This window comes from Castor canadensis, chromosome 6 (assembly GCF_047511655.1).
Source record: "Castor canadensis chromosome 6, mCasCan1.hap1v2, whole genome shotgun sequence".
NCBI lineage: Eukaryota > Metazoa > Chordata > Mammalia > Rodentia > Castoridae > Castor > Castor canadensis.
In genome coordinates, this window is record NC_133391.1 from 7,985,093 (window position 1) to 8,009,805 (window position 24,713).

General features: G+C 48.7%; 2 protein-coding genes across 4 annotated transcripts; both read right to left on the minus strand.

Annotated features, from left to right (window-relative positions):
• Window positions 1-2,712: 2,712 nt before the first annotated feature.
• On the minus strand, window positions 2,713-8,296 carry Cldn15 (claudin 15). Of its 3 annotated transcripts, none has more exons than XM_074075650.1 (7): window positions 8,070-8,296; window positions 7,686-7,768; window positions 7,082-7,518; window positions 4,308-4,472; window positions 3,448-3,529; window positions 3,229-3,345; window positions 2,713-3,147 (listed from the first exon to the last, which is right to left on the minus strand). In XM_074075650.1, exons 3-7 carry the CDS (start codon window positions 7,296-7,298, stop codon window positions 3,045-3,047), a joined length of 684 nt encoding a protein of 227 aa, XP_073931751.1. In that variant the 5' UTR covers window positions 7,299-7,518; window positions 7,686-7,768; window positions 8,070-8,296; the 3' UTR covers window positions 2,713-3,044. The 3 variants fall into 3 exon arrangements, with proteins under 3 accessions (XP_073931751.1, XP_020029278.2, XP_073931750.1); XM_020173689.2 differs by having other exon boundaries at window positions 8,042-8,296; XM_074075649.1 differs by having other exon boundaries at window positions 7,686-8,296.
• Window positions 8,297-9,269: 973 nt separating this feature from the next.
• On the minus strand, window positions 9,270-13,572 carry Fis1 (fission, mitochondrial 1). Its single transcript, XM_020173678.2, has 5 exons — window positions 13,414-13,572; window positions 12,430-12,562; window positions 10,342-10,418; window positions 9,815-9,920; window positions 9,270-9,583 (listed from the first exon to the last, which is right to left on the minus strand). Exons 1-5 carry the CDS (start codon window positions 13,456-13,458, stop codon window positions 9,486-9,488), a joined length of 459 nt encoding a protein of 152 aa, XP_020029267.1. The 5' UTR covers window positions 13,459-13,572; the 3' UTR covers window positions 9,270-9,485.
• Window positions 13,573-24,713: the final 11,141 nt, after the last annotated feature.

Genomic DNA, 24,713 nt, shown 5'->3' on the forward strand with positions numbered 1-24,713 from the left:
TCCAGCAGAGTTCAATGCTAGTGTCTTCTTAGGCTCTTTCCCCTACTTGGGGGACAGTATTTTCCTGGGGACTTGCTTTCCTTTTCTTTGAAGACTTGCAGAGGGGCAAGTGGTGTTGGTGAAAGCTTCCTATTATATGAAGGTGACCACAGGGTTTAGAGATAATCCAAGTGTGGTGGTTAAAAAATGACTTTAAAGAGGAGCATGGTGGTACACTCCTGTAATCCCAGCACTTGGGAGGCTGAGGCAGGAGGATTGTGAGTTTGAGGCCAGCCTGGGCTTCTTAGTGATTCCCTATATCAAAAAAACCAAAACCAAAACAAAACAAAAACCTTCCATGGAAAGGTGTGTGGTGGAGGGGGGTATTTGTCCTTTCCCCTAAAATCTGGGTAGGCCTATGATGGTTTCAACAGCAGAGAATGAAAGAAGTGAGAAAATGTGACACCCAAGGCTTAGTCATCAAGGTTCCTGCCTTGTGACTGAGACACCTGCTTTTGGATCCCTGAGGAACCATGGAGGAAATGTAGCTTTCTTGAAGCCACTGTGCTATGAGAAGTCCAGGATATCCAGAGAGGCCACGTGCAGGGACCCTTGTTGACAGGCCTGGAGGGACCAAGCCTTCAAGTCCTCAGGGTGGAAATGCCTCCAGGTGATTATGCCCCAGCATCAAGTCACCTTCGGCTGTTTGGCTTCCCAACTGTGACCTCCCATCTTGGAGTAGAGATAAGCCATTTTACTGTGTCTGTCTGAATTCCTGAGCTGAAAGACCTGTGTGCATATGCAAATCATTGGCTTATGCTGTTGAGTCTTGGACTGCCTTGTCAGCAGCAAGAGTAACAGGGACCCAGGAATTATTGCTTGCTGCAGCACCTGCCTGGGCTCATTGGCCCTCCCACGAAAGGAAAATCCAAATCTTTCTCTCCTTTCCTCCATCTTTCCTCCTCCACCAGGAACTATACTCAAGCCAGAAAACAGAAGTCACAAGGACTGAAAGACTGCATTACCAATTGCCCATGTAAGGATTGTGTATCAGCCCAGTTCCCTTTTTGGGCCATTTCTCTATCTTCACTAGATTTGCTTTATATTTCATTGTCATCGAAAGAGTCATGTTGATTCTGCTTGGTATAAGATTTCTCTCATTAATGATACATTCCAGCTTCCCAAATTACCTTGAGAAGCTATAGCCAGACCTCAGTGTCCAACCCTTTCTTCAAGGCTGATGGCTCTGTGAGTCATCCAGAAAGTGTGGACCCTGTTTAAAACCAGAGGTCTCCAAACAAAGTCTAGAACAATTTTTACCAGATTTCTCTGTACCACTTGTTGGGATTCATCTGGTCTTTGGGAGATCCGCTGTATGCCAAAAGCTTGTAGAAGTCACACCTACTGTCATGATAGAGGCAACACAGCTCTTTCCTGGGAACATGGGAAGAGGTCAGTGCCAGGGTCTGGAAAATTAAGAGACCTTCCATGAACATTGCATTTAATTGAATTAGGAGAACTAAGAATCCTGGGAAGCAGGGAAGTTGCATTTTCAGTTTTGGGTTTCATTTAGTACCAGTCATGTAGCGTGAATAGGTCCTTTGCCTCTCTGTGAGGTATGGCCACCTCACAGATAATGGCAAGGACTGAGTGAGACTGCACTTTGCCCAGTGCCTGGCAACCAGTGAGTGCTTAGTAGTGACAACTGTTGTCACATTGCCCAAGACCCAGAGCAGATTGTTGTTGGGCTTTTTCATGGCCAGCTCCCTCCACAAAGCAACCCCAGCCTCTAGGCCATAGGATAGTAACCTGTATTTACTTCTCTGCTCCTAGGTTGGGCTCTTTGAGGGCAGGGTCTGTGTCTTGGTGCCCACCCTCATAGCTTCTAGCAAGAAGAAAGTCAGTAAGTGTAGTGGAAGGGGGTAAATGTGCCCATAGCCCTTCATAGCCATGTGATCATGTGATGGACATAGAAATGGAAACCACTTAGTGATCATATTAAGGCACATACTTAGGTGTCCAATTGTGGAGCTTGGTTCAGGTTAGTTTTCCTGAAAGGAAGGGTGTGAGAAGAGGCAGACAAGAAAGTCATTGCAGGGGAGTCGATGATGTTAGAGATGAGGTGGGGCTGCTGGCAGAGGCAAGGGCACTCCAGGTGACTGGCCACCAGTCAGGGCTGCAGAGGATACATAATCCGTTCTTTCTTGATGGGTGCCAGGCTTCTGTCTAGTGACCTCATTTTCCTGTCTTAAATGGGTACCTCTGGGTCTGTGCCAAGCCTGCCCACCATCCAGTACTGGCTCTGAGTTGGTCACCAGTGAGCCAAGCACATTCACAGAGCTTCAGAGCCTTTTCTGGATGCTGCTGAACCATCCTAGAGGAACTGTACCTGCACCAGACTCAGCTGATCTGTCACAGAACAAAGGGGCCACCCATTCCTGATGCCATTGCCCAGGCCCCTTGTGCAGCTGTGAGAGACAGAGTCAAAGGAGGGATTTGCTAACTCCAACTGGCCAAGGGTGTCTATGCTATTTCCAGTTTCCTTGGAGCTGGGCTTCCCATCTCTGCCCCATAGTGACTCTGAGCAGTTAAGTACCATCCCTTGTAACACCTTCGATTTTGTTGGACGAGACAGTCCAAAGGTGGTGGACGGTAACATGACAGAGAACTGAACTTTCCAGCACCACCTCCCACCCCTTGCTTGGACAGCTACTTCCTGACACCTACAACCCCTGAACAGTCACAGTATACATTTATTTATGCACGTATTTATAGAGAATCCACACGCTGGGGGACGCCTCCATCCCCTCAGGTCCAGCAGCACCGGCCGAGGTGAGTACTCAGAAGTCATCCTGGACCTGGGAGGGGCCAGGTAGGAAGGGTGCCCGGGGCGTGGCTCCAGCAGAGGCAAGGTCTGAGGCGAGCCCAGAACGGGGCATGGCCCTGAGGCAAGGGCGGAGCCTGGGCGTGGCCTGCCCCGAGGCTCTTACAGGGAGGGTGGGTCTCTGGGTCCCCTCTCCATTGGGGGCAGTAGGAAGGGATATGGGATTCACAGGCCAGCACTCCTACACATAAGCATTTTTGCCGTATTTGCCAAAGCTGCTGTCGCCTTCATCCGAGAGGGCGGGGGCCATCACGACCGCAGAAGCTTTGTAGGGAAACCCAGCCCTGTTGGGGGGGGGGGAGGTCACATCACAGAAAGGCACAGCCCTTGCTCCCTGCCCCCTCCCCCGCTCGCCACCTCCTCACCTGCCTGCTGGGTCCTCCTTGGAGGCGCAGCAGCAACTGGAGCACAGGCAGATGCCACCCAGGATGGACAGCAGGGAGGCGCTCCAGCCCAGGTAGAGGGCAGGGCCCAGCTCGTACCTGAGCGCAAGGGCGATGAGGTAAAAGGTGAGCGCGCCAGTCCGGGGGACAGGGCCGAGTCCCACCTGCTGTCCCCGAGGAAGGGTGGGGTTCCTCACTCACTTGGTTCCAGCGTACAGGGGGTTGAAGAAATCTTGGGTGATGTTGACAGCGTACCAGGAGATGGCCACCATCCCGCAGAGTCCTAGGGAGGCGGAGGGAGAATCGCACTAGTACACGTCGGCCAGCAGCGGCCAGGTGGGTGGTGGGGAAAGGGCAGGCCGGGGGTGTCCAGAGTAGGGCTGTGGGTGTGTGGTGTGTCAAGTCCAAGAGCAATGGTTTCATTCAATTCCTCTGTCTTGCTCCAGCCTATAAACCTTCCTATTCCTGGGGTGGGCTGTAAACTGTCTAGCACTCAGGACCCCAAACCCAACCTTCCTTCTTCATCTTCCACCATGCTATTCCAGACCCGCCTTGTTCATTCCTACCTCAAGGGCCTTGATCACCTCCTTCCCTTACCTGGAATCTATGTATCCCAAAACCATGTTGGAAGCCAGAAAATTTCCCTTTTCTTTGACCTCATAAAGCCCTCACAGCCCTGGACTATCATTGCTTCACTGGCTGGAGGCTTGTCCTTCAGAAAGCACCTGACTTTTCTTAGCTCTTCACATCTAGGAAACAGGACAATCCCTGCCTCCAAAGCTTACTGTGAGGTGACCTCTGCAGAAAGATGCAAATTGAGAAGTGATGGCCCGTCTATGGAATTGCTATTGTGTGCAATTCTGCCTCTTGGCCAGGTGTAAGGAAGATACTCATTCTTGGCTTTGGAGTCCCTGCTACACCTGGCTCACACCTGGCTAGGTGTGAAGGTGGAGTGGACAGGAAGAGTGGAAGAGCCAGGAGTGGGGAGCTGGAGATGAGGACCAAGAACCCAAAGGTCTGTGGCAGCCAGCCACCCCCACCCATCTCCTTTCCCCAATTACCGGCTAGTATGTTTAGAGCCCCTGCGGTGGCTGCCAGCTTGGCCTTCCTAGAGAGCTCCATGCTCCCGATGCTGGTGCAGCGCAGGCCTATAATGCCTAGAAAGAGGGCCAGGAAGCCCAGGAGGATGGCGGTGATCATGAGTGCTCGGCAGCCCTGGACATACCCTGGGGAAAGAGAAGAGGGTGCAGCTGTCAGCCTTGCCCCTCTCTCTCCTTCCCCTCGTCCATACAGCTAGCCCCTTGCAGTCCCTGCTCAGTTATGTTTTCTCACTGATTTATTCCTACAGTTTCTCAGGTTCTCTCCTTCCCCTCTGAGCTCCATCCAAGCAAGCCCCTTCGTCCCCTGCTCTGGGCACATATTGCTAATTTACTTCTCCTCGGCACTACTGACACTTTTGGCTGGATACTTAGTTTCTGGGGGACTGTCCCGTGTACTGGCAGGCATTTAGCAGTGCCTCTGACCTCTACCTGGGGGATGTCAGTAGCAATTTCTCCCTTCCCCCAAACTGTGGCAATGAAAATGCAAAATCTCCCCTGGTTGAGACACACCACTCTATTAGACCACAACCACATGCTGTCATGTGTTACAGAAGCTGCTCCTGATCACCCCATCCAGGTCCCCACCTTTGATTTCTTCTCCAGGCACCACCCAAGTGCCTAGCACAAGGCTGGGACATCTTGAACTGAGTTTCTTCCCAGAATAACCATCAGGGGGCAGCAGTGGCCTGTGGCTGAGTGTCTAGGCAGTTTCTGATCTGGAAAGGTGGGATACCCAAGGCCCAGAACCTATCCAAGTCAGTCTAGTTCAGATGGGTGCCTCAGTTTCCCCTTTTTAAAAGGGAAGCTGCTGGCTCCCTTTCTGGCCCCACTCCTCCTCCTCCTCCATCTCTGATAGTTGCCAAACACTCCCAACGACCTTGCACCCCTTTTCTGGGTGGGGCTGGAGCTTGGTGTTGAAGGGGAAAGGCTGGGTCCCTTCCAGGAAAAGGTGAAGTGGCCTGGAGTTGGAGGGTAGGGATGAGGGACAAAGTTCTCGGGGAGAATGTTCTGACTCCTAGGCATTCCCTCCAAAGTTCCCCCACCAACTCTAAATCCCAAGGAAACTCTGGAGACCAAAGGAGAGGTGATTAGAGGGCCTGCACGAGCGTGGCTGAAAGGGGTTAAGGGTGCAGAGCTGGAAGGTGATAAATGACAGTCAGGATCCCTCTGGGGACCCAACAACAGGCCATGGAGTAATAAGCTGGGCCCTGGGTTCAGACACAATGAAGTGGAATTCCAGCTCCCCGGCTCTGCCACCTCTGTGACACTGGGCAGGTTGTTAGCTCTGCAGAGTTGTTTAGCTTCTGTAAAATGAGGCTAACCTTGGCATCTCCAGGGCAGGGTTACTGCGAACACTAAGGAAACAGCACAGGTGAGGAAAGGACAGGTGTCAATGCAAAGAAGAAGGTGAGGTGGGTGACAAGAGCACCTGGAGGCCTGGAACTCTGTGACCCCTGCACCCAGCCCCTCCAGTGAGCTCTTGCATGTCATTTCTGTACACTCATGTCCTCCTGCAGGCCAAGGGCAACAGTGCCACATGGGGCCCCTCTCTGGTGGATAGGCTGGCAGTAAAGTGTCCTCTTCACAGCAATGCAGTGGGTGGCCAGGCTGCTGGCTTGCTGCCTCCACAGCCCCTTCTGGACACTCATTGCTATGAACTTTTGACCGAAATTGGACTTAGTTTTATAGGGGTTGGAAGGGGGTGTGGCACCTGTCCGACACACAGTATGCACTGGAGAGAAGGCTGAAAGCATGATACCTCTGCACCTGCCTCAGGAGAGTTGGCAAGTGTGAGGCACCAAGGACCCACCCAGACCCTGTAACCTCTCAGAGCATCTTCAAGATTCCAGGAGAGGCTTGCTGGGGCCTTGCTTCCTGCTCTGTGCTGGCCTCAGTTCCTCCCCTCCCACCAGTTGGGTGGTTAGAAGAGCAAGACCAGGACCCAGAGTGGGGGACCCCCCCCCCACAGAATGTTCATGGTCACATCTTGGTCTACAGCAGGAAAATGACAGGGGTGGAGCTAGTCCTACGGGGTAAGCTAGAGGCAGGAGGAGCTGCAGCCATCAGAGAATGGTAGGCCTAAATTAAAGCCCAGGCTGCAGCCCTCTGAGAACCTCAAAAAACACAGTGTGAGAGCCCAAACACACATGCATGTCCATACACCACTTCTACTGCGCACGTTCAGACCTGCATCCCTTCTGCTGCAACCAAGCCTCAACTAGGGCCCTTTGGAGCTCAGCAGAGCAGAGACCTCAAGGCCATGGGCACTTGAGACTGGCAGTGTATTCATCACTAAGAGTAGAAGATGGGGTCCCATCCTCACCCTGCCAACCCCAGCATTTCCTCTGGCATGAAATACCTATAAATAAATGCCTATATGGTAACAGTGAGCTAACCACCTCGTGGCCATCTCTGGACTGGCACTATTATTCTTTAAGCTTGCAGGTGGCTGGGATGAAGCTCATTCCATCACTTTCCAAGGCACAAAGCTGGCAAAGGCAGGAGCTTAACTTGAGGGCCCGCTCTTGTGACCACTGGCAGAGGGTCACATTAAGACAGCAGGCCACGTGTGACAAGGTCTCACTTGAGTTTCAGATCATGTTGTGTCCAGAGTTCCTGGCTGTGGCAGCCAAGGACCCAGAGCTTGATCCCTACTCCCTGTCATACCAAAGGCAGCCTCCTCTCCTAGGGCTTCTCCGACCTCCTCCTCCCACCTCCCTTTTCCCACTCTGTACCAGAGAGAGCCAGCATGGATGGAAACTCCCAGCAGTTGGAGACGCCCATGGAGTCGGTGGCACAGCTATACCAGAGGTTCTCGAAGATGGTGTTGGTGGTGATGACATTCCCGTTCACGGTGGACACTCGCCAGTAGCTGTTTGGTAGGGTCACCCCCAGCATCAACAGCCCCAGGGCCCCCAGGAAGAAGCCAAAGGTCTCCACAGCTATCGACATCCTGGGATGCAGGCCCCCCAAGGGGCTGGGGCCCCAGAGAGGGGCAGGGGTAACACCCCTAGGGAGCTCAAAGGGGCTTAGGCTAAGGAAGGGTGTTAAGACAGGCTGGGGGGAGAGAGAGAGGAAGAGCAGAAGTCCAGCTGTGGCCTTTGTCTGTCTTCTCCAGGCTCAGGTCTGTCTCCAGGTTTGTCTCCTCGGTTGTCTTGGTCTCTCTTCCTCCCTGCAGGTCAGAGGAATGAGCCAAGCCCGAGAGGCAGCTGTTGACAGAGATGGATGGAATAAACGGGCCAAAAGTCCACCCCCTCCCCCAGCCTCTGGGCTGCCCCAGACTCCCCGCCCTACCGGGGCGGGGGGGGGGGGGGGTGGCGGCGGGGGGTGCAGACTTACCCAGAAGACTAACGGATACAGACCAGGAACGGCCCTCACCGGAGGCATCAGGAGCCAAGGGGAAGTGACTGACTTTGACTCAGCTTTCAAGACCAGAGAATGGACAGAGGGAGTCAAAGAGGGGTAAGGTGACTGAGAGACAAGTGACAGAGATGGTAACAGAGAGAGAAAGAACCCAACCAGCCCACCACGACCATCCACGAAGGATCAGGGAGCACAGCCACCCCCTCTGGATGGTGAGAACAATCCAAGGCACTTGAAGACCTAGGGGCTGGGTCACTTGAGTCTCCAAGGACGATGAAGGTTGTAAGGGGCGGGCAGCTGGGGGAGACCAACGGCTCTGGAATCCAGCCAACCTTGTTCAAACTAGACTCCATCATTTACCAAAGGGCCTCAGACTTGATTTTTCTGCTGCCTGGGGCTTGCTGAGATAACGATATTGGCTTCCTAGGTTGTTAAAGGAATTGGAATCTCAGCACACATTAGGGACCGTTCCAGGTCTGAGTGCGCAGGACTGAGGTGAGGCGGCCAGAGCTGCTTTCCTCCAAACTTCCTGAACTTGAATTTCCCCCTCCTCGAGCTGACCTTTGACTTCCGGCATCGAGCTTGATCTTGCTGCCAAAGGCCCCAGGGGTGGATCACAGGCCCAGAACCTGACCTGCAGCTAATCTCTAATCCATTTAATTACCAGAAACTGTCACCTGCTCTATTAGTTAATTATGATGGATTGTAAGTCTCTGGGTCCCCACCCCAAGCCAGGCTGAACACCTGTCTTAGTGTACACGTCGATTTCCTTCCTCTACACCACAGCGGGGCCAGCTCTCCTGGCAAACGGCCCTAGAGCTCAGTCCCAGTCAGAGGAGACATCACTGTGCGGGCCAAGGGGAAACACCCCCACCTTCCCCATGTCAGGCTTCCTGCGTGCTCCCTTCAGGTGCTTCTTCCGGGCTCCAGGGGGCCTGGCAGGGGCTATGGAACGAGAGGTATGCAGTGAAGCCAAACAGGCCCACGCAGAGCCTGGCACCAGGGGGCGTGGGACGAACAAGACTGGGTGGGGCCTTGCCTTCCATCCCACAGGCTGGGACTGGGGCAGGCTGTGCCCCTAACTGCCGCCCGCCAAACCCTGCCTCCTCCAGGCCAGATGAGCTTCCTCCCCTTGCTGTGGCAGCCCCTTCAAAGGATGGTGTAGAGGAAGGGGAGACACAGGAAAACAAAGGGAGGGGGTCTGGGAGGAAGCCCAGTGGCAGCCCCCTAGTGTGGAAAACTCCACTCTAAAGCAGCTGAGTGGGTCAGAGGAGACTAGAGTCATAAATACCAGCCCGTTCCTTCCTCTGGTTCTCTCCCACCAGGATTCTGGGACCATGAAAAGGACACGTCTCCGTGCTGTCCACCACAGCTCAAGGACATAGTTTTGGGGTATTGGGGGGAAGGAAGGAAGGAAGTGTGTGGTTATGCTGCTAAGTGGACAAAAGAGAACCCACCAGCTGCAGGGTGGGGGCAGATGGGCACAGGACAGGGAAGGACCAAAGGTGACCACCACAGTGCACACAGTGAATATGCGCCTCTCTCAACACAGACTCGAGGTTCCCAAGCCAGAGCCCAATTTTATTTACACTCATCTCAAAGCACATGACTTGGGGCTAAACAACAGGTCTCAGGGGAGAGGAGGTTGAAGGCCATACAGGATAATAACAGGGTGCAGGTGAAGAACAGGGAAGGGCCGGCAAGAACGGACAGGCCCTTCTTCAAGTGTCCCCCACGGGCTCCCAGGTGTTCCGAGCAGAGAAGTGCGGTTTTCCTTCAGGATTTGGACTTGGACACAGCCAGTCCGATGAGCCCAGCCAGTCCTGCCACACCCAGGGCCATGCCACCAACGATAGCCATGCCTACTAGTCCATCTGGGGAAAGCAAAAGGAAGGCTGTCAGGAATTCAGTCCAGCCCCCCAGGGACCCTGACCATGGCCTCCCCCAGGCCCTGCTGCAGCACAGACGAGAGGAGTCTGGGGATGGGACTCCAAGGGTTGCAGACAGAAGGCTTAAGGAGGGAGTTGAGAAACTGTTTAGAGGAGGGGTCCAAAGGGCCCTGGCTTGAGGGAAGGCAGAGGGCTTAACAAAGCAGAAGCTTTCACCTTTCTTCATGGCCTTGTCAATGAGCCGTTCCAGTTCCTTGGCCTGGTTGTTCTGGGGCTCTGTTTGCAGCAGCCCTCGCACGTACTTTAGAGCCTTTTCATATTCCTGTACTCAGGGAAAACACATCACACACCATAGGCACCCTGGGACTCTAGCACCCCTCTTACCTAACCCAGGGGCCTGTCCTTCTCTGGCCCAGGCTCCTCCCCACCCTCACGCCAGCCCCACCCAATGGAGTAGAGTCCACAAACAACCTAACTGTGTGGGGGTGATAAGCCAGGGGAGATAACAGCCTAAGGCTTGGGGCTGCACCCCAATCCTGACGTCATCTTGGTACCCACACCCTCAGCACCCTGATCCTCTCTAACTTTTTCTCAGGGTCTTGTCCTGATGTCACCTTGCATCTGTACACCTGCCACTACCCCTGTCCACTGCCCTTCTTTAGACTTCCTGATAAGCTCTGCCTAGAGAAGGTGGTCTCCTAAGTTGGGGGTAAGGTGGGAAGAAGGGAGGCGTGCTGCCTGACCTTGAGCCGGTAGTTCCCCACAGCCAGGTAGAAGACATAATCTCGTTGTTCCTCTTTGCTCCCTTTAGGCAGCAGCTCTGGGGGAATGTGGAGGGAAGAGGGTGAAAATTGCTTCTAGGTCCTCCCCTCCCCCATCACTCTCTGGCTCCTTCTATGATCCCGGAAAAGTCACCACCCTGGACCTGCATGTCAGCTCTGGTCAGTCTCAGCTTCCCAGTTAAGAGCTGGGGCAGCATGAGCCAGGGCTGCTCAAAACCCCAGTGACAGACATCTGGGAATCTTTTACAGTTAACTTTGTGAAGCAACAGGCAATCAAGGCACCAGAGAAGTCAAGTTCTATCCCTGTCAGGCATTGATCATGAGTTCAAGGCCAGTCTGGGCTGCACAGTGAGATCCTGTTTCAAAAATAAATCCAAACCAACCAACTAAACAAAAAAGGAAGCTTGGGCTGGTGGAGTGGCTCAAGTGGTACAATGCCTGCTTAGCAAGCATGAGGTCCTGAGTTCAAACCCCTGTACTGCCAAGCAAAGAAAAAAACAAAACAGCAGCAGCAGCAACAACAACAAAAACCCAAACAAGGCAGCTCTACTCTGTTCTGGCATCTGTTGTATATTTCATTGCAATTATCTACCACCAAATTATTTATTTATTCTGGTACTGGGGTTTGAACTCAGGGCCTATACCTTGAGCCACTCCACCAGCCCTTTTCTGTGAAAGGGTTTTTCAAGATAGGGTCTTGTCTCTGCCTCCTGAATAACTAGGATTTCAGTATTAGCCACTGGCACCCAGCCTAATTATTGTTAATATGTCTGCCCTCCTTCTTCTTTAACTCATCTTCCCTGAGTGACCCAGCCTGACTCTTAATTTGGCGCCTTCCTGCAGGCTATACTTGATGCATGAATTTGCCAATAAGTAGATTTGCTGGCTCTGAAATGTTCCCAAGAGTCTTCACTGTGTCCTCAACTAGACTGGCAATGCTCAAACACCACTTCTACTTCTGGGCCCTGTTATAGAGGAAACCTGAAAAATCGGAACTGGCAACTATACGGTGTCAGTATTTGCATTAAGACAGACTCTTGGTTGGGTGAGGTGGTACATGCCTTGCAATCCCAGCACTTGGGAGGCTAAGGCAGGAGGATCTTAAGTTCCAGGTACATAGCCAGTTCAAGACCAGCCTGGCTACACAGTAAGACCCTGCCTCAAAAAACAAACAAAAAAAAAATCATTTATCTGTACAAGAGGGGGACTGGTTCCAGGAATCATTTCAGATTCTAAAATCCATGGATGCTCAAGTCTTTTACATAAAATGGTGTGGTATTTGCATATAATTTACTCATGTCCTCCAGACACTTTTTCTTGGTAGTACTAGGGTTTGAACTCAGGGCCTCATGCTTGCAGGTGCTCTATCACTTGAGACACTCTTTCAGCCACCCCAGACACCTTTTTTTGGTGGTACTGAGATTTAGAACTCAGGGCCTCAGGTTCTGCTAGGCAGGCATTATATCACTTGAACCAGGCCCCCATACCTTTTTTTGCTTTAGTTATTTTTCGAATAGGATCTTGAACTTTTGAATGGGGCTGGCCTGGGACTGTGACCCTCCTATCTGTATCTCTACATAGCTGGAATCACAGGCACGCCACCATGCCTGGCTTGTTGAGATGGGGTCTTGATAACTCTTTGTCGGAGCTCACATTGAACCTCAGTCCTCCTAATCTCCACCTCCCTCATAGCTGGGATTACAGTTCTGAGCCACAGCACCCTTCTCCCTCCACATACTTTAAAATCATTCTAGATTACTATGATACCTAATATAATGCAAATGCTAAGTTAACAACTGCTATACTGTATTGTTTAGGGAATAACAACAGAATGCCTATAAATGTTCAGTAGAGAATGTGTCTTATTTTCAACATATTTTTCATCTGAGTGAATTCACAGATGTGGAAGCTGTAGACTTAGGGGTCCAACTGTGCAGCAGATTTACAGTAATGAGTAATTTACTCATTACTGTAAGTTGAATGAGGCCAATGGCAATAAACAGCCCCGCTGGCAGTTGGCAAGGGGAGTTGGGTAGCCCAGCGCCTCACCCTCCAGCAGTGTGATGCCTTTACGGATGTCATCATTGTACTTGCTCCGCACCAGGCACCAGGCGTACTCAAACTTCGTGCTTTTGGACACCGAGCCTGCTGCCTGCTCAGACTGAAATTTCTTTTCAAACTTCTGCCATAGAAGAGGAGAGGAATCATTTAGAACTGAGGGGCATCAATCTTTCTCTATCTGGACTTGGCAGGCTATGTTCCAGTTACCCTCCATTTTCCTGTGTCTGTCCCTATCTCCTCAAGGTTCTTGGTACTTAGTACCCCAGCCACTGCAATCTCCATCCCTGGGGACCCAGGCATTTTGTTCTTGGTGCCGGAGGCCCAGCTCTTTGGAGAGGAACTCCCCCCGCCCCGCCCCCCGTGGTACCGAGGGGAGATGCCACCTGGTGGCAGCTCCAGGCAGCAGCTGACCCCGAGTGGCTGAACAGTAAACACACTGTCGGAACTGTTCGACATCCCACGCGGTCCTCGCCCGAGGATGCGGTCCTCGCCCGAGGATGCCAGCCCCATCCTGCCCCACCCTACTGGATATGGACGTCATCTGCCTGAAAAACGGCAAAAAATAGTGCCTCCCTTCTCCAACTACAAAGATTGGAATACGGCATGCAATGAACACATCACGTGCCAGACTCAAAACCACATGAAAGTTTATGATGGGTGATGTTTTGCCTCACCACTGAAGGGGCACCCTGAGCTCCCAACTCTGCACGAACCCCGAACTCATCAGCCTTTCACCATTAGACTCCAGGCCTTAGGTCTGAGGCGAGCAGGCTCAAGAAATACAACTCCCACCAGCCTCCGGGGCAAAGCGCACCCTTCGGGCAGGAGCCTGGCACCGCAGAAGCTGTCGGGAGCTATAGTTCGGCTTCCTTCGACAAAGCCGAGGCTGGGAGAGGATTTGGCCTCTGCTTGACTATCCGAGGCACCCTCCCTTCGACTCTCCCCTTTGCTTCCCTCGGGGCCAGGCCTCACCTTCAGATCTTCCACAGATACTAGGTCGTTAAGCACGGCCTCCATGGCCACTGCCCCTGCAATCGGCACACCGGATTCACAGTGCCACAGTCTCCATAATCCAGTGGCAGGAGCAGAGAAGCACTTCCGCCGCCCAGCGGATGCCGCCCAGACCGGTCAGGCGAGGCCCCGCCCCTTCTTGAGCCATCTGGCCGGAGAGGGCGCTAGTGTGCACGCTCGAACCCGTCTCCGCGTACCGCATCCTGCTCCCCGGGTTCCCTAGCCTGTGCCTTCCCAAATCGAGGCTGCCCCAGGAAAGTTTTGATACTATGTCTTGGTGGTCAGAACCGAGGCTTATAAAGTTCAAAGAGGAGGGTTGGAAACCCAGCAGGGATCACATCATTTTCAGGACCACCCTAACGTCCCCCAGAAATCTAGGGTTCTGGAAGCTACGTGACTTCACTGCCTGCCACAAAATCGTAACTATAATTAGGACCAGGGTTTCTTAGGCCTCTGCTGACTGACAATGCAAGAGGATGGAGAACTGGACTGAACAATCAGATTATAAACATAATCACTGCAGAGACTAGTGGGGGAAAGACTAAAGAAAAGCTGTTGTCGCTTGCAGGGTGCAATTATTCAAATATTATTTAGTTAAACCATCTTCTGGGAGTACCTGAGGGTTTTGCTCCTCGTGGGCAATGAGGAGCTTGGCAGTGCGAAGCAAGGGGAAATGCCAGCTTCTGGGGTGTTCTGTGAAGTGACAGCGGCTAGACTTTCAGATCCTTTTCACCTTGACCCACAGACGTCTAGTACCCAAGAAGTGTAAGTTCCACGAGGGCAGAGATTGTCCTGTCCATCCAGCACCTAGCACAGGCCTATAGTGAGTACTCAATAAATATTTGTTGAATAAAGAGAGCAGTGTGAATGCAGGGGATTATAATCCAAAGAGCTTTCATGTTTGCAAAGCCCCTTTAATAATTTTTAATTAATTTATACATTTTTTGGCAGTTCTGGGGTTTGGACTGAGGGCCTCACACTTGCTAGGCAGGCGCTCTACCACTCGAGCCACTCTACCAGTCCTTAATTTTTAAAATTCTAACAATAGTCTTATGAGATAGGTAGTCAGGAGATGTTCTTCCTTAACTGGCTAGGACAGTTGAAATGGCTTTGATATAAGGATCTCAGTAAACTTTGCAGAGAAACCCCAGTTTGGGAAACTGGCTCCCCGAGGACCACTAGCATTTAAGCAGAAAAATTTACACTCATTCAAAGATGTATTGAGCACCTAACTTTGACTGGGCCTTGGGGTAGGTAGAGAGGACAAAAAAGATGTACATAATATGAAGCAGATGGGTAAAAACAAGAACGAAAGAAGTGACCACCAGCAAGGGGGGAGGTACAGAAAGACAAAATGGGCACGATTTTCATTAGGATGTGTTTGCTGCAGCTCTTGGCAGAGGTCTGGTGCATGGCAGAAGCTCCATCAGGATTGAAGTGCATTATGTACATGTACGTAACAGCACAATGAAACCCACTGAAAACTATTTCTTACTTAAGAAAGAGTAACATAGATGGGGTGGATTTGATCGAAGCACATTATATGCATGAATGGAAATATCACAATGAACCCCCGGTACAATTATTTTATGCTACGAAATTTTTAAAAAGCTCCATTAAGACTCATTAAATATTTACATGGAGGAAAAAGAATGCCTTACTTACTTGGCTCAATTTTTTCTTTAATGGTATTGAAGCTTGAACTCAGAACCTCATGCTTGCTAGGTAGGTGCTCTACCACTTGAGCCACTCCTCCAGCCCTTTTTTATGTTGGGTATATTTGAGATAGGGTCTCATGAACTATTTGTCTGGGGCTGGCTTTGAACTGCAACCCTCCTGCTCTCTGCCTCTGGAGTAGCAGTGATTACAGATGTGAACCACTGGCACCCAGTTGCTTGGCTCGTATCAATGAAGAGATCCTAAATCTTAGCTTGTGTCTGTCTCTTCCAGTCTACTTGGCATAACCAGCCACTTTGGATTAGAACAGGAAATATTCCCAGTTAATTTTATATCCAAGTTGTGTCTCTTTCCATCTTCTTCCCCCAGCTTCTGAATGCAAAGCATGGCCAGCTGTCTTGCTGGTCCCCTGCTGCCATTCACCCCATCACTACAGAGTTAGCAAGTAACCAGGGGGATCTTATAAAAACGTAATTCTCAATCCACAGGAAAACCTTTAATGGTTTCTCATTGCCCTAGAACAAAGGTCAAAATCTTGTAACACAGCCTACACAGTTTTCTACGGTCTAGTCCAGTATTCTCTCCTCATTGCTCTTATCATTAGCTCTCCCTGTCTCACAGTTCTGAAACCCCCAGGGCTATAACCCTTTGCATATGCAGTCCCTGCCGCCTGACACATTTATGCCTATCCCTTCTCCTTTGTTTATCTGGCTCATTCATGATTCAATTCACACAATAATCAATTGTGCACCTACTATGTGCTAGGCACTGTCTAAGCATTAGGGATCAGCAATGATAAAATTCCTATTTGTATGCAACTTACATTTTTGTGGGGTAAAAACAAAAAGAATTGAGCAGAAAATAAAAACATTGTGACAAAATGAGAAATATATATTTGGTCTCTGTCCCAGGTCCTGATACAGAGCTCTTAAAACCCTTGTATTTTCCTGGCAGGGATGACAGCATCTTGGACACAGGCTCCTAAATCCCTTGAGATTTCCTGGGAGATGGAAGCATCTTTTGTTCTAATGAGGTGATTTCTGGTGGGTCCTGAGTAGCTTCAGGATTGGGGATGGTCACAGAAAGACCCAGTCAAGATTAAAAGCTTGGATGCTTGAGCTCTACCCACTTTCCATCCTCTAGGGGAGATAAAGGGGCTGGAGACTGAGTTAATAATTAATCAGGCCTCCATGATGATCCCTTCATAAAAATCCCTCAACTCTGGGGTTCAGAGAGCTTCTGGACTGGTGATCATTGGAAAGTGGTGCATGCATCATGGGAAGCTGGTGCATGCATCCCATACCTGGCCTTGGGCATTTCTTCCATTGGCTGTTCCTCAGTTGTATCCTTGACAATATTAAGTAAAATTTCTCTGAGTTCTGTGATAATTTGTTATAACAAATTATCAACCCTGGGGAGTGGGGGTCAGGGGAATGCTTATTACTAGTTAATCAGAAATACAGACAGCAACCTAGGAGGTGTGACTGGCATCTGAAGTGGGGGCAGTATTGTGGAACTGAGCTCTATTTTTCCTTTTTTAGAAGGTACTGGAGTTCTAAATACAGGGTGCCTAGCTTGCTAGGCAGGCGCTCTACCACTTCAGCCATGCCTCCAGCCCTTTGTGCTTCAGTTATTTTTCAGATAGGACTTTGCATTTTTGCCTAGGCTGGCCTCTTACCCTGAGCCTCCTACTTACGCCTCCCTCATGCCTGGGATTACGGGAATGCATATCATGCCTGGCCCAGGACCAAGCTCTTTAACTTGTAGGATCAGATGCTAAATACCAGGTAGATAGTGTCAGCAATGAATTGTAGGCCACCAAGATGGGGTCTACAGAGAACTGGAGAACTGCTTCGTGTGTTAAGACTTTTCATCACTGTGACAAAACAACCTGAGCAAAACAACTTAAGAAAGGACAATTAATTCTGGCTCATGGTTTCAGTCCATTATTGTGGGGAAGGCATGGGTGTGGTATGACAGAGTACCTCACATCATGGTGGTCGGGAAGGAGGGAGGAAGGGAGGGAGGGAAGAAGGGGGGGAAGAGAGAGAGAGAGAGAGAGAGAGAGAGAGAGAGAGAGAGAGAGAGAGAGAGAGAGTGAGTCAGAGTCCATATGCTAGTGGACTTTCTTCCTTTTATTCCATCCAGGTCCCCTGGCCATGAGGTGGTACTGCTACCTTAGTTAATTCTCTCTGGAAAACTGAGAAGTGTGCTTTCCTTATCTCCTGGGTCCTTCTCAATCCAATCATGTTGACAGTCAAGATTAACCCATCACACTTGGTGTGGGAAAACCTTACACATTTGGTCGCTAAAGTGTTTTGGGAGTAGAGAAATTTTTTTTTTCCATTTAAACAAAGTAACATTGGGAGTTGAGAGCACTATGAGAACAAATAAAGGCTGAGCACCAGTGGCTCACACCTGTAATCCTAGCTACTTGAGAGGCTGAGGATCAAGGTTCAAGGCCAGTCCTGGCAAATAGTTCTCCAGATTCCATCTCCAAAATAAACAGAGCAAAATGGACTAGATGTCTGGCTCAAGTGGTAGACTGCCTGCTTTCCTAGTGTGAAACCCTGAATTCAAATCCCACTACCGCCCCAAAATAAGAAAACAAATAAAGCAAGTATAGGACCTGAGGAAGTGAAGGATCCTGTAGGAGTCTCAATGAAGCCCGCTCAGTGATCGTGACATCTGAGTAGAGTCTGGGCATGAATGAATGAGCCACAAAGGTACAATGGGAGAACATTCCAGGCAGATAACGAGGAAGGGCAAAAACCTGACTGTCTGAAGCTCAGGAAGGAAGCCATTGTGACTGAGTGGAGGGGGCAAGGGAGAAAAAGAAAAGGAGGACAGACAGTAGCCACACACAGATCTTGGGGCCTTGTAGGCTCTGGTAAGGAACATGGTTTTATTTTCTGTGAGATGGAGAGTTTGAAGCAACAGAGTGAAACTATCCATTGTAAAAGGATCCCACTGGCTGCTATGTGGAGAAAAGGCTGCAGGGATCAGAGTAAAAGCAGGATTCTAGATGGTCCAAACAAAAGTGTGACTTGGTGGGTAGCAGAAGTGATGGAGGTGGGATTTTGGATATATGATCGGAAGAGAGAGTGGGTGTGACCTGCTGATGGACTGATATATGAGAAGAGACCAGGACAACAAAGAGATTTTTGCCTTGGCTGGCTTAGTGAATTCTCATCTAATCCCAAGTTCTCAGTTCAAAGGCCCTTCTTAGGGTAGGCCTTCATAGTTATCCCTGATTACGAGGCATCTTGTGAGAGAGACAGCATTCTCAGGTCTACATTTTCAGATCATACACTGTGTGTACTATGCACATACCCATTTTGCCAGCACTGCGAGCCATTCTAGTACAGGAGTGTGGCAATACAGCCACCAGGAGCCAGAACCCTTATTCTACTGTCACCTATTTTTTTTTTCCCACATAACGGAATGCTCACACAAGACCAAAAACCACACACTGGAAGGTGCTATTTTTTGCTTCCTTTTGACCTACAAGGAAGCTGAAGCTCTAGAAGGTTCTGTGTGTGCCCAATGTCACAGAGCTAGAAGCAGAGGAGCTGGGATTCGAACCTGAGTGCTGTCCTCCTGCCTGGTTTCTGCTACCTTTTCAGATAAGAGATGGGGCTGCGTGCTTAGAGGACAAATCATGTAAACGACAAACAGGAACAACGGTTAGGACAAGTTCCTAATTATCTCTTAGTCATTCATCTGTAAAAAATTTAAGCATACATTTGTAATTTTTTGTTGACCTACACTAGAGGCATCGCCCACTAGTACCCTTTAGTAGTAGGTGAACTTGGAAGGAACAATTCAGGTTAATTCAAAGCCAAAACAAGCACCCCGAGGAGCTGTTTTTTAGGTAGTAAAATTAAAAGAAACATCTCCCTTCAATCACCACCAGTTCTCCTGAAACTGTAAACCTCATTTTTAATCTCTTGGCTGATGGCCTGAAGTTTTTCTTCCTTCTATTTCTCAGTGTGTAATTTACACTTAGTGATGATGGGATTAACATTGGCCTCCTGTCCCAGACTGGAAGCATCATGAGGTCAAGGTCTATGTCTGTTTGCTCATGTGATGCCCCCAGAACCCAGTTCAGTAACTAGCACCAATACTTGATTCATAATTGTTGCATAAATGGATACTTTTGTCATTTTTAACTTTTTAAAAAGCAATACAGTGCCAGGCACTGGTGGCTCATGCCTGTAATCCTAGCTACTCAGGAGGCAAGAGATCAGGAGGATCTTGGTTTGAAGCCAATACTGGGCAGACTGTTTAAGCAAACCTATCTTGAAAAAGGGTTGGTGGAGTGGCTCAAGGTGTAGGCCCTGAGTTCAAGCCCCAATGCCGCTAAGGAAAAAAAAAAAAAAAAGGTAATATACAGCAAAATGCAGTATTATTTAGCTAAGTAATCTAATCCTTTGGGAACACATTCAATAAAAAAAAAAAAGAAGAAAGAAAGCCATAAAGATAATCATTCTTATTGCTTCTAAGCCTTTTGGCTAAAATCCAGTGAAGATACTCATTCCTGCATCATCTGAGAAGTAAGCAAACAACAAAAAATGCCAAGGAATGTTTTATTCAATGACAATACATCAATATAATGGAATAATACAGGCCTAAAATTACAGTCATATGGATTTTGTGCAGTAGATAGAAATATTCAAAACAAAACAAAAAAAAGCATGTACTTCCCAAATCCAGTCATGTGGCTGAGCAGAAAGGAAACTAACGTTTTTGGTTGGTGAGACTACAACCTAGAACTGGTACTTGTTCTGTATAAGTGGATTCTGGGTTCTGGGTTCCTAAGTGGAGTCCATTGGCAGCTAGAGCCCAAGAGAAGTGCTCAAAAAACACCTATAGACCAGGATTCCTCTGTGTTCTTCCAATTTTCCGTAGTCTGTCTCATCTACTTCCCAGTTTCATCCTACTATCCCATCAGGAGCAAATCTACTCATCCATCCATCCATAACACTTATTAAGGGCCTCCTATATGCCAGGAATTCTTTTAAATGCTATAAGATAAACTAAAGAGTCTTTGCTCTCGTGGAAGTTACACCTTAGGGGATCAGACTAGATGCTAACGAACGAATACACGTCAGGCCTTCCCCGCCTCCACTGTCCCTCTCCAACCCAACCTACCAGTAGCATCTCACAGTGAGAAACAGAGCTCCTATGATGTCCTGATTAAAATACTATTCTGAATTTCTCATTGCGCACACGAAGCCCTTCAGGATCGCCCCTGCTTACCTTTCCAGCTTCATCTCCGGGCACCTACGCACCCTACACTCGCTGACGTTTTTCATGACAGCCGCCTTTCTTCAGAGATCTAGAGGACCAACCGGAAGTCCCCTCGTCCCTAGACACCTGCGTGCCTACATGTCGGGCTGCTGCTAGGCCCAAGTCCTTCCAAGCTTCCATCCGGCCTCCCGCCCCGCCTTGGTATAGCATCCCGAAATTTGGAGTACAACATTATCAGTCGTTTATATGGACATAGACTGCCACCTGAGAGGCGTCTGTTGGGTGAATGTTTGAGCAACCACTAGCCTTCCAAAAAGGACGCGGCAACTCCTCTCGAACATCTGCACTTCCGGGTGGCGGTTCGATTGGCTCGGGGAGGAGAGAGAAGGGGGCACCTCCGCAGGGGCTGCTCTAGGAGGAGGGCTCGGTGGTCTGGAGGACCAAAGGTACCGCGGGAGGTGAGAAAGAGAGGTTGGCATCTGCGCAGTAGCCGTCCTCCGCGGGGAGGCGGGGCTAGAAATAGGGCGGGGCTACTGGATACGATATCCAATCAACGTGCTCAGCTCCCCGGAGGGGCGGGGCGGAACCGCCTTCAAACTCATTCCACTTAACGTTTGCTACCGAATGACATTTCTTGTCGTTCTTCACAATGCCATCCCATTTTGGATCACGCTAACGCACAATCGGAAGATGTTAGGAAGATGTTCATTCCAGTCCTGAAGATCTGCACAGCAAATTTCTGTGTACAGAAAATTCCTGTGTAGAGAGCTATACAGTTCTCTATAGTTTAGGTTAAAAATGTATATAATGCCAGGCACCAGTGGCTCACGCCTGTAATCTCAGCTACTCAGGAGGCAGAGAACAGATCCTTCTGTTCAAAGCCAGCCTGGGCAAATGGTTCGTGAAACCCTATCTCGAAAAAACCCATCACAAAAAACGGCTGATGGAGTGGCTTAACGTATAGGCCCTGAGTTCAAACCCTAGTACTTAAAAAAAAAAAAAAAAGCCACAGAAGTATTAAGAGCAGACAGAACAAGTGCTAATCTGAAGAGTACTCATTTCTCATTTTTGTGGTATTAAACTTTGCATAGCAGTAAGGTCCCTGAGACCCAGGTCTTTGGCCAACAGCCCTGGGTAATGAACAGCTAGTAAAAAAGGTTCCTATGATAACTGTATGACACCTGGAACCTACTTTTAGAATAGTTGAGTCTTTTCTTTTTTGCTATGTTGTTAATTAGAGCTATGATTTGAATGATGTTCTGTCTGTGGTTTGGAATGCAAGTTTATTCATTGGAAAAATAAGATTCTCAAGAATACATTGCTAGCTGGGTACAGTGGCTCACGTCTGTAATCTTAGCTACTTGGGAGGTAGAGATTCGGAGGATAGCGATGGTGCAAGGCCAGCCCAGGCAAAAAGAGAGACCCTGACTCAACAAATAAGCAGGGCATGGTGGTGCATCTGGCACACCTCAGCTCTGTGGGAGATGCAAGTAGAGGATTGCAGTCCTCCTACCGCAATCCTCAGTGAGGCATAAACTCGAGACCCTATTTGAAAAATAACTAGAGAAAAAAGGACTGGGGAGGTGGGGCTCAGGTGGTGGAGTGCCAAGTGAAAGACCCTAAGTTCAAACCCCAGTACTGCCACACAAAAAAAAAGAAAAAGAAAAACAATATGTTGTAGTATAATAGAGGAGATATTTGAATTCAGATATTAAATTTATTTTCAAACTATTACAACAGGGGGATTACACTTTGAGGCCAGCCTTGGAAAAAAGTTAGCAATTCTCCATCTCAACCAATAGTTAGGAGTGATTGCATCCCAACAATATGGGAAGCTGAGTTCGGGAGGATGGCAATTCCAGGCCAGCCTGAGCAAAAAGTGAGATCCTATCTCCAGAATAACTAGAGGAAAAGGCCTGGAGTCATGGCTGAAGAGGTAGAGCACCTGTCTAGCAAGCGACAGGCCCTGAGTTCAAACCTAGTACAAGAAAGAAAGAAAGAAAGGAAAGAAAGGGAGGGAGGGAGAGAGAGAGAGAGAGAGAGAGAGAAAGAAAATGGTGGCTCACGCCTATAATCCTAGCTGCTCAGGTGGCAGAGATCAGGAGGATCTCAGTTGAAGCCAACCTAGGCAATTAGTTTGCAAGACCCTATCTCAAAAAAACACATCACAAAAAAAGGACTGGTGGTGGCTCAAGGTGAGGTCCTGAGTTCAAGCCCCAGAGAAAGAGAGAGAAAGAAAAAGAAATAGGTCAAATTACCATCACCACAAAAATACATGATCATCATATCCATCAATTAGAAAACCCAAAGCAATTTTTCACAGGATTCCTTTCCAACTATTTACATTCAAATTACAAATATTTTTCTGTTACTTACTGTGAGTAAAGTTGCTAGCTATGAAAGACAAATAGTGACAGACTATATTGATACTCAGAAGCACTTTTTCCCTTGCATCTAAAACTCCATGATACCCAATTCTTTTCCTTTTCCTTGAACAGGCATTAATGATATTTACATTTTTTTCCATGTGAGACTAGGAGTAAGAACAAGATATTGGGAAAGTGAATGCTTTCCTGAGAAGATGCTCATGGACTGTGGTCCACACAGCTGTGTCTGAGTTTGGGCATGTCCCTGCTTAGATGAACAACCTAGAACAACACTGGGAAAATTCTGTGGGAGAAATTGCAGTTTGATCTCAATGATTTTTGTTCATCAGTTTCTTCCCTCCCTCCCTCCCTCCTTTCTTTCCTTTTGGTGGGACTGGAGTTTGAACTCAGGGCTTCACACTTAACAAAGCAAGCACTCTATTGCTTGAGCCACACTTCCAGTCCATTTTTGCTCTGGTTAATTTTGCAGATGGAGTTTCTCAAACTATTTCCTCCGGCTGCCTTCGAACTGCGATCCTCAGCATCTCAGTCTCCCAAGTAGCTAGGATTACAGGTGTAAGCCACTGGTGCCCGGCTGGACCCCTAAACCATTTGAGACAGGGTCTCATTACGCAGCCACAGCTGTCCTCAAACTTGTAATCCTCCTGCCTCTGCCTCTGGAGTGCTGGGATTGTAGGTGTATGCCACCATGTTTGGTTTAATAATTTCCATTTTAAAGGGTAAATTAGAAAGAGGCCAGTGTGATGAAAGCTGTGTGGTTTTTTGTTTTGTTTTGTTTTGCAGTACTGGGGTTTGGGGCCTACACCTCGAGCCACTCCACCAGTCCTTTGTTGTGGTAAGGTTTTTTTTGAGATGGGGTCTCCAGAACTATTTGCTCGGGCTGGCTTTGAACAGAGAACCTCCTGATCTCTGCCTCCTGAGTAGCTAGGATTACAGGTATGAGCCACCGTCCCAGCTGTGTGTTTGTTTTATATTAAAACCTTAGTGCTGAGCACTGGTGGCTTACACCTGTAATCCTAGCTACTTGGGAGGCTGAGATTGGAAGGATTGTAGTTGAAGGCCAGCCCTAGCAAATAGTTTGTAAGACCCTCATCTCTAAAATAACCAGAGTAAAATGGACTGGAGGTGTGGCTCAAGTGATACAGTGCCTACTTTGCAGATGCAAAGTCCTGAGTTCAAACCCCAGTCCCACTAAAAAAATTTTTTTTCATAAAACTTTAGAATTTTATTATATTAAAATCTTAGAATTTTATAGATATTTAATTCAGTTGCTCATTTTTCAAATCATAAAACATGATCAAAATGGTGAGTTAATTTTCTCAAGGTAATAAAGCCTTCTTAGATCTCTTGACTCTCAACCCCTGGTCATATTTCTATACCGTATCACCTCTTTTGTTATGTGATACATCAACTTTTTCAAAAAGTTGTTCTGATGTACAATCACCTGTTTCTGGTTAAAAAAGAAACCAGTCCTTTCTGGTAGCTCAGTCATTTATGAAGGAAGAGGAATGCTATTACAGTCAGATTACTCAAAATGTCCCAGTATAGAAAAGACGTCCCCTCCCACCACTTGGAAGTGTTCAAATGCTACAAAGGATGTTCCAGAAGGCCAGCTGTGACTAAGAGCTGAGTGGAGGCTGCTTCCTCTGAAAAACATGACTCTATCAAGCTGGGCAAATCTGCGAACTTGCTAAGGCATTGAACCTTCTTCAATGTCAAAGTCGTTAAGGTATTTTTAAAACGCTGAGATAGGATGAAAGCAGTGGAAAATTGTGAAGAAATCTCTCACTTCGAGAAGTTTTTATATATTTGGAAAGTTTTTGTTCAACATCGAACAAAAAAGCCTGACCTTTATATCTGTTACAGGCTAACGCATGTCCCTCCCCCTGTCCTCAAATTCAAGTAGTGAAGTCTTAAGTCCAGTACCTTAGAATAGATTGTATT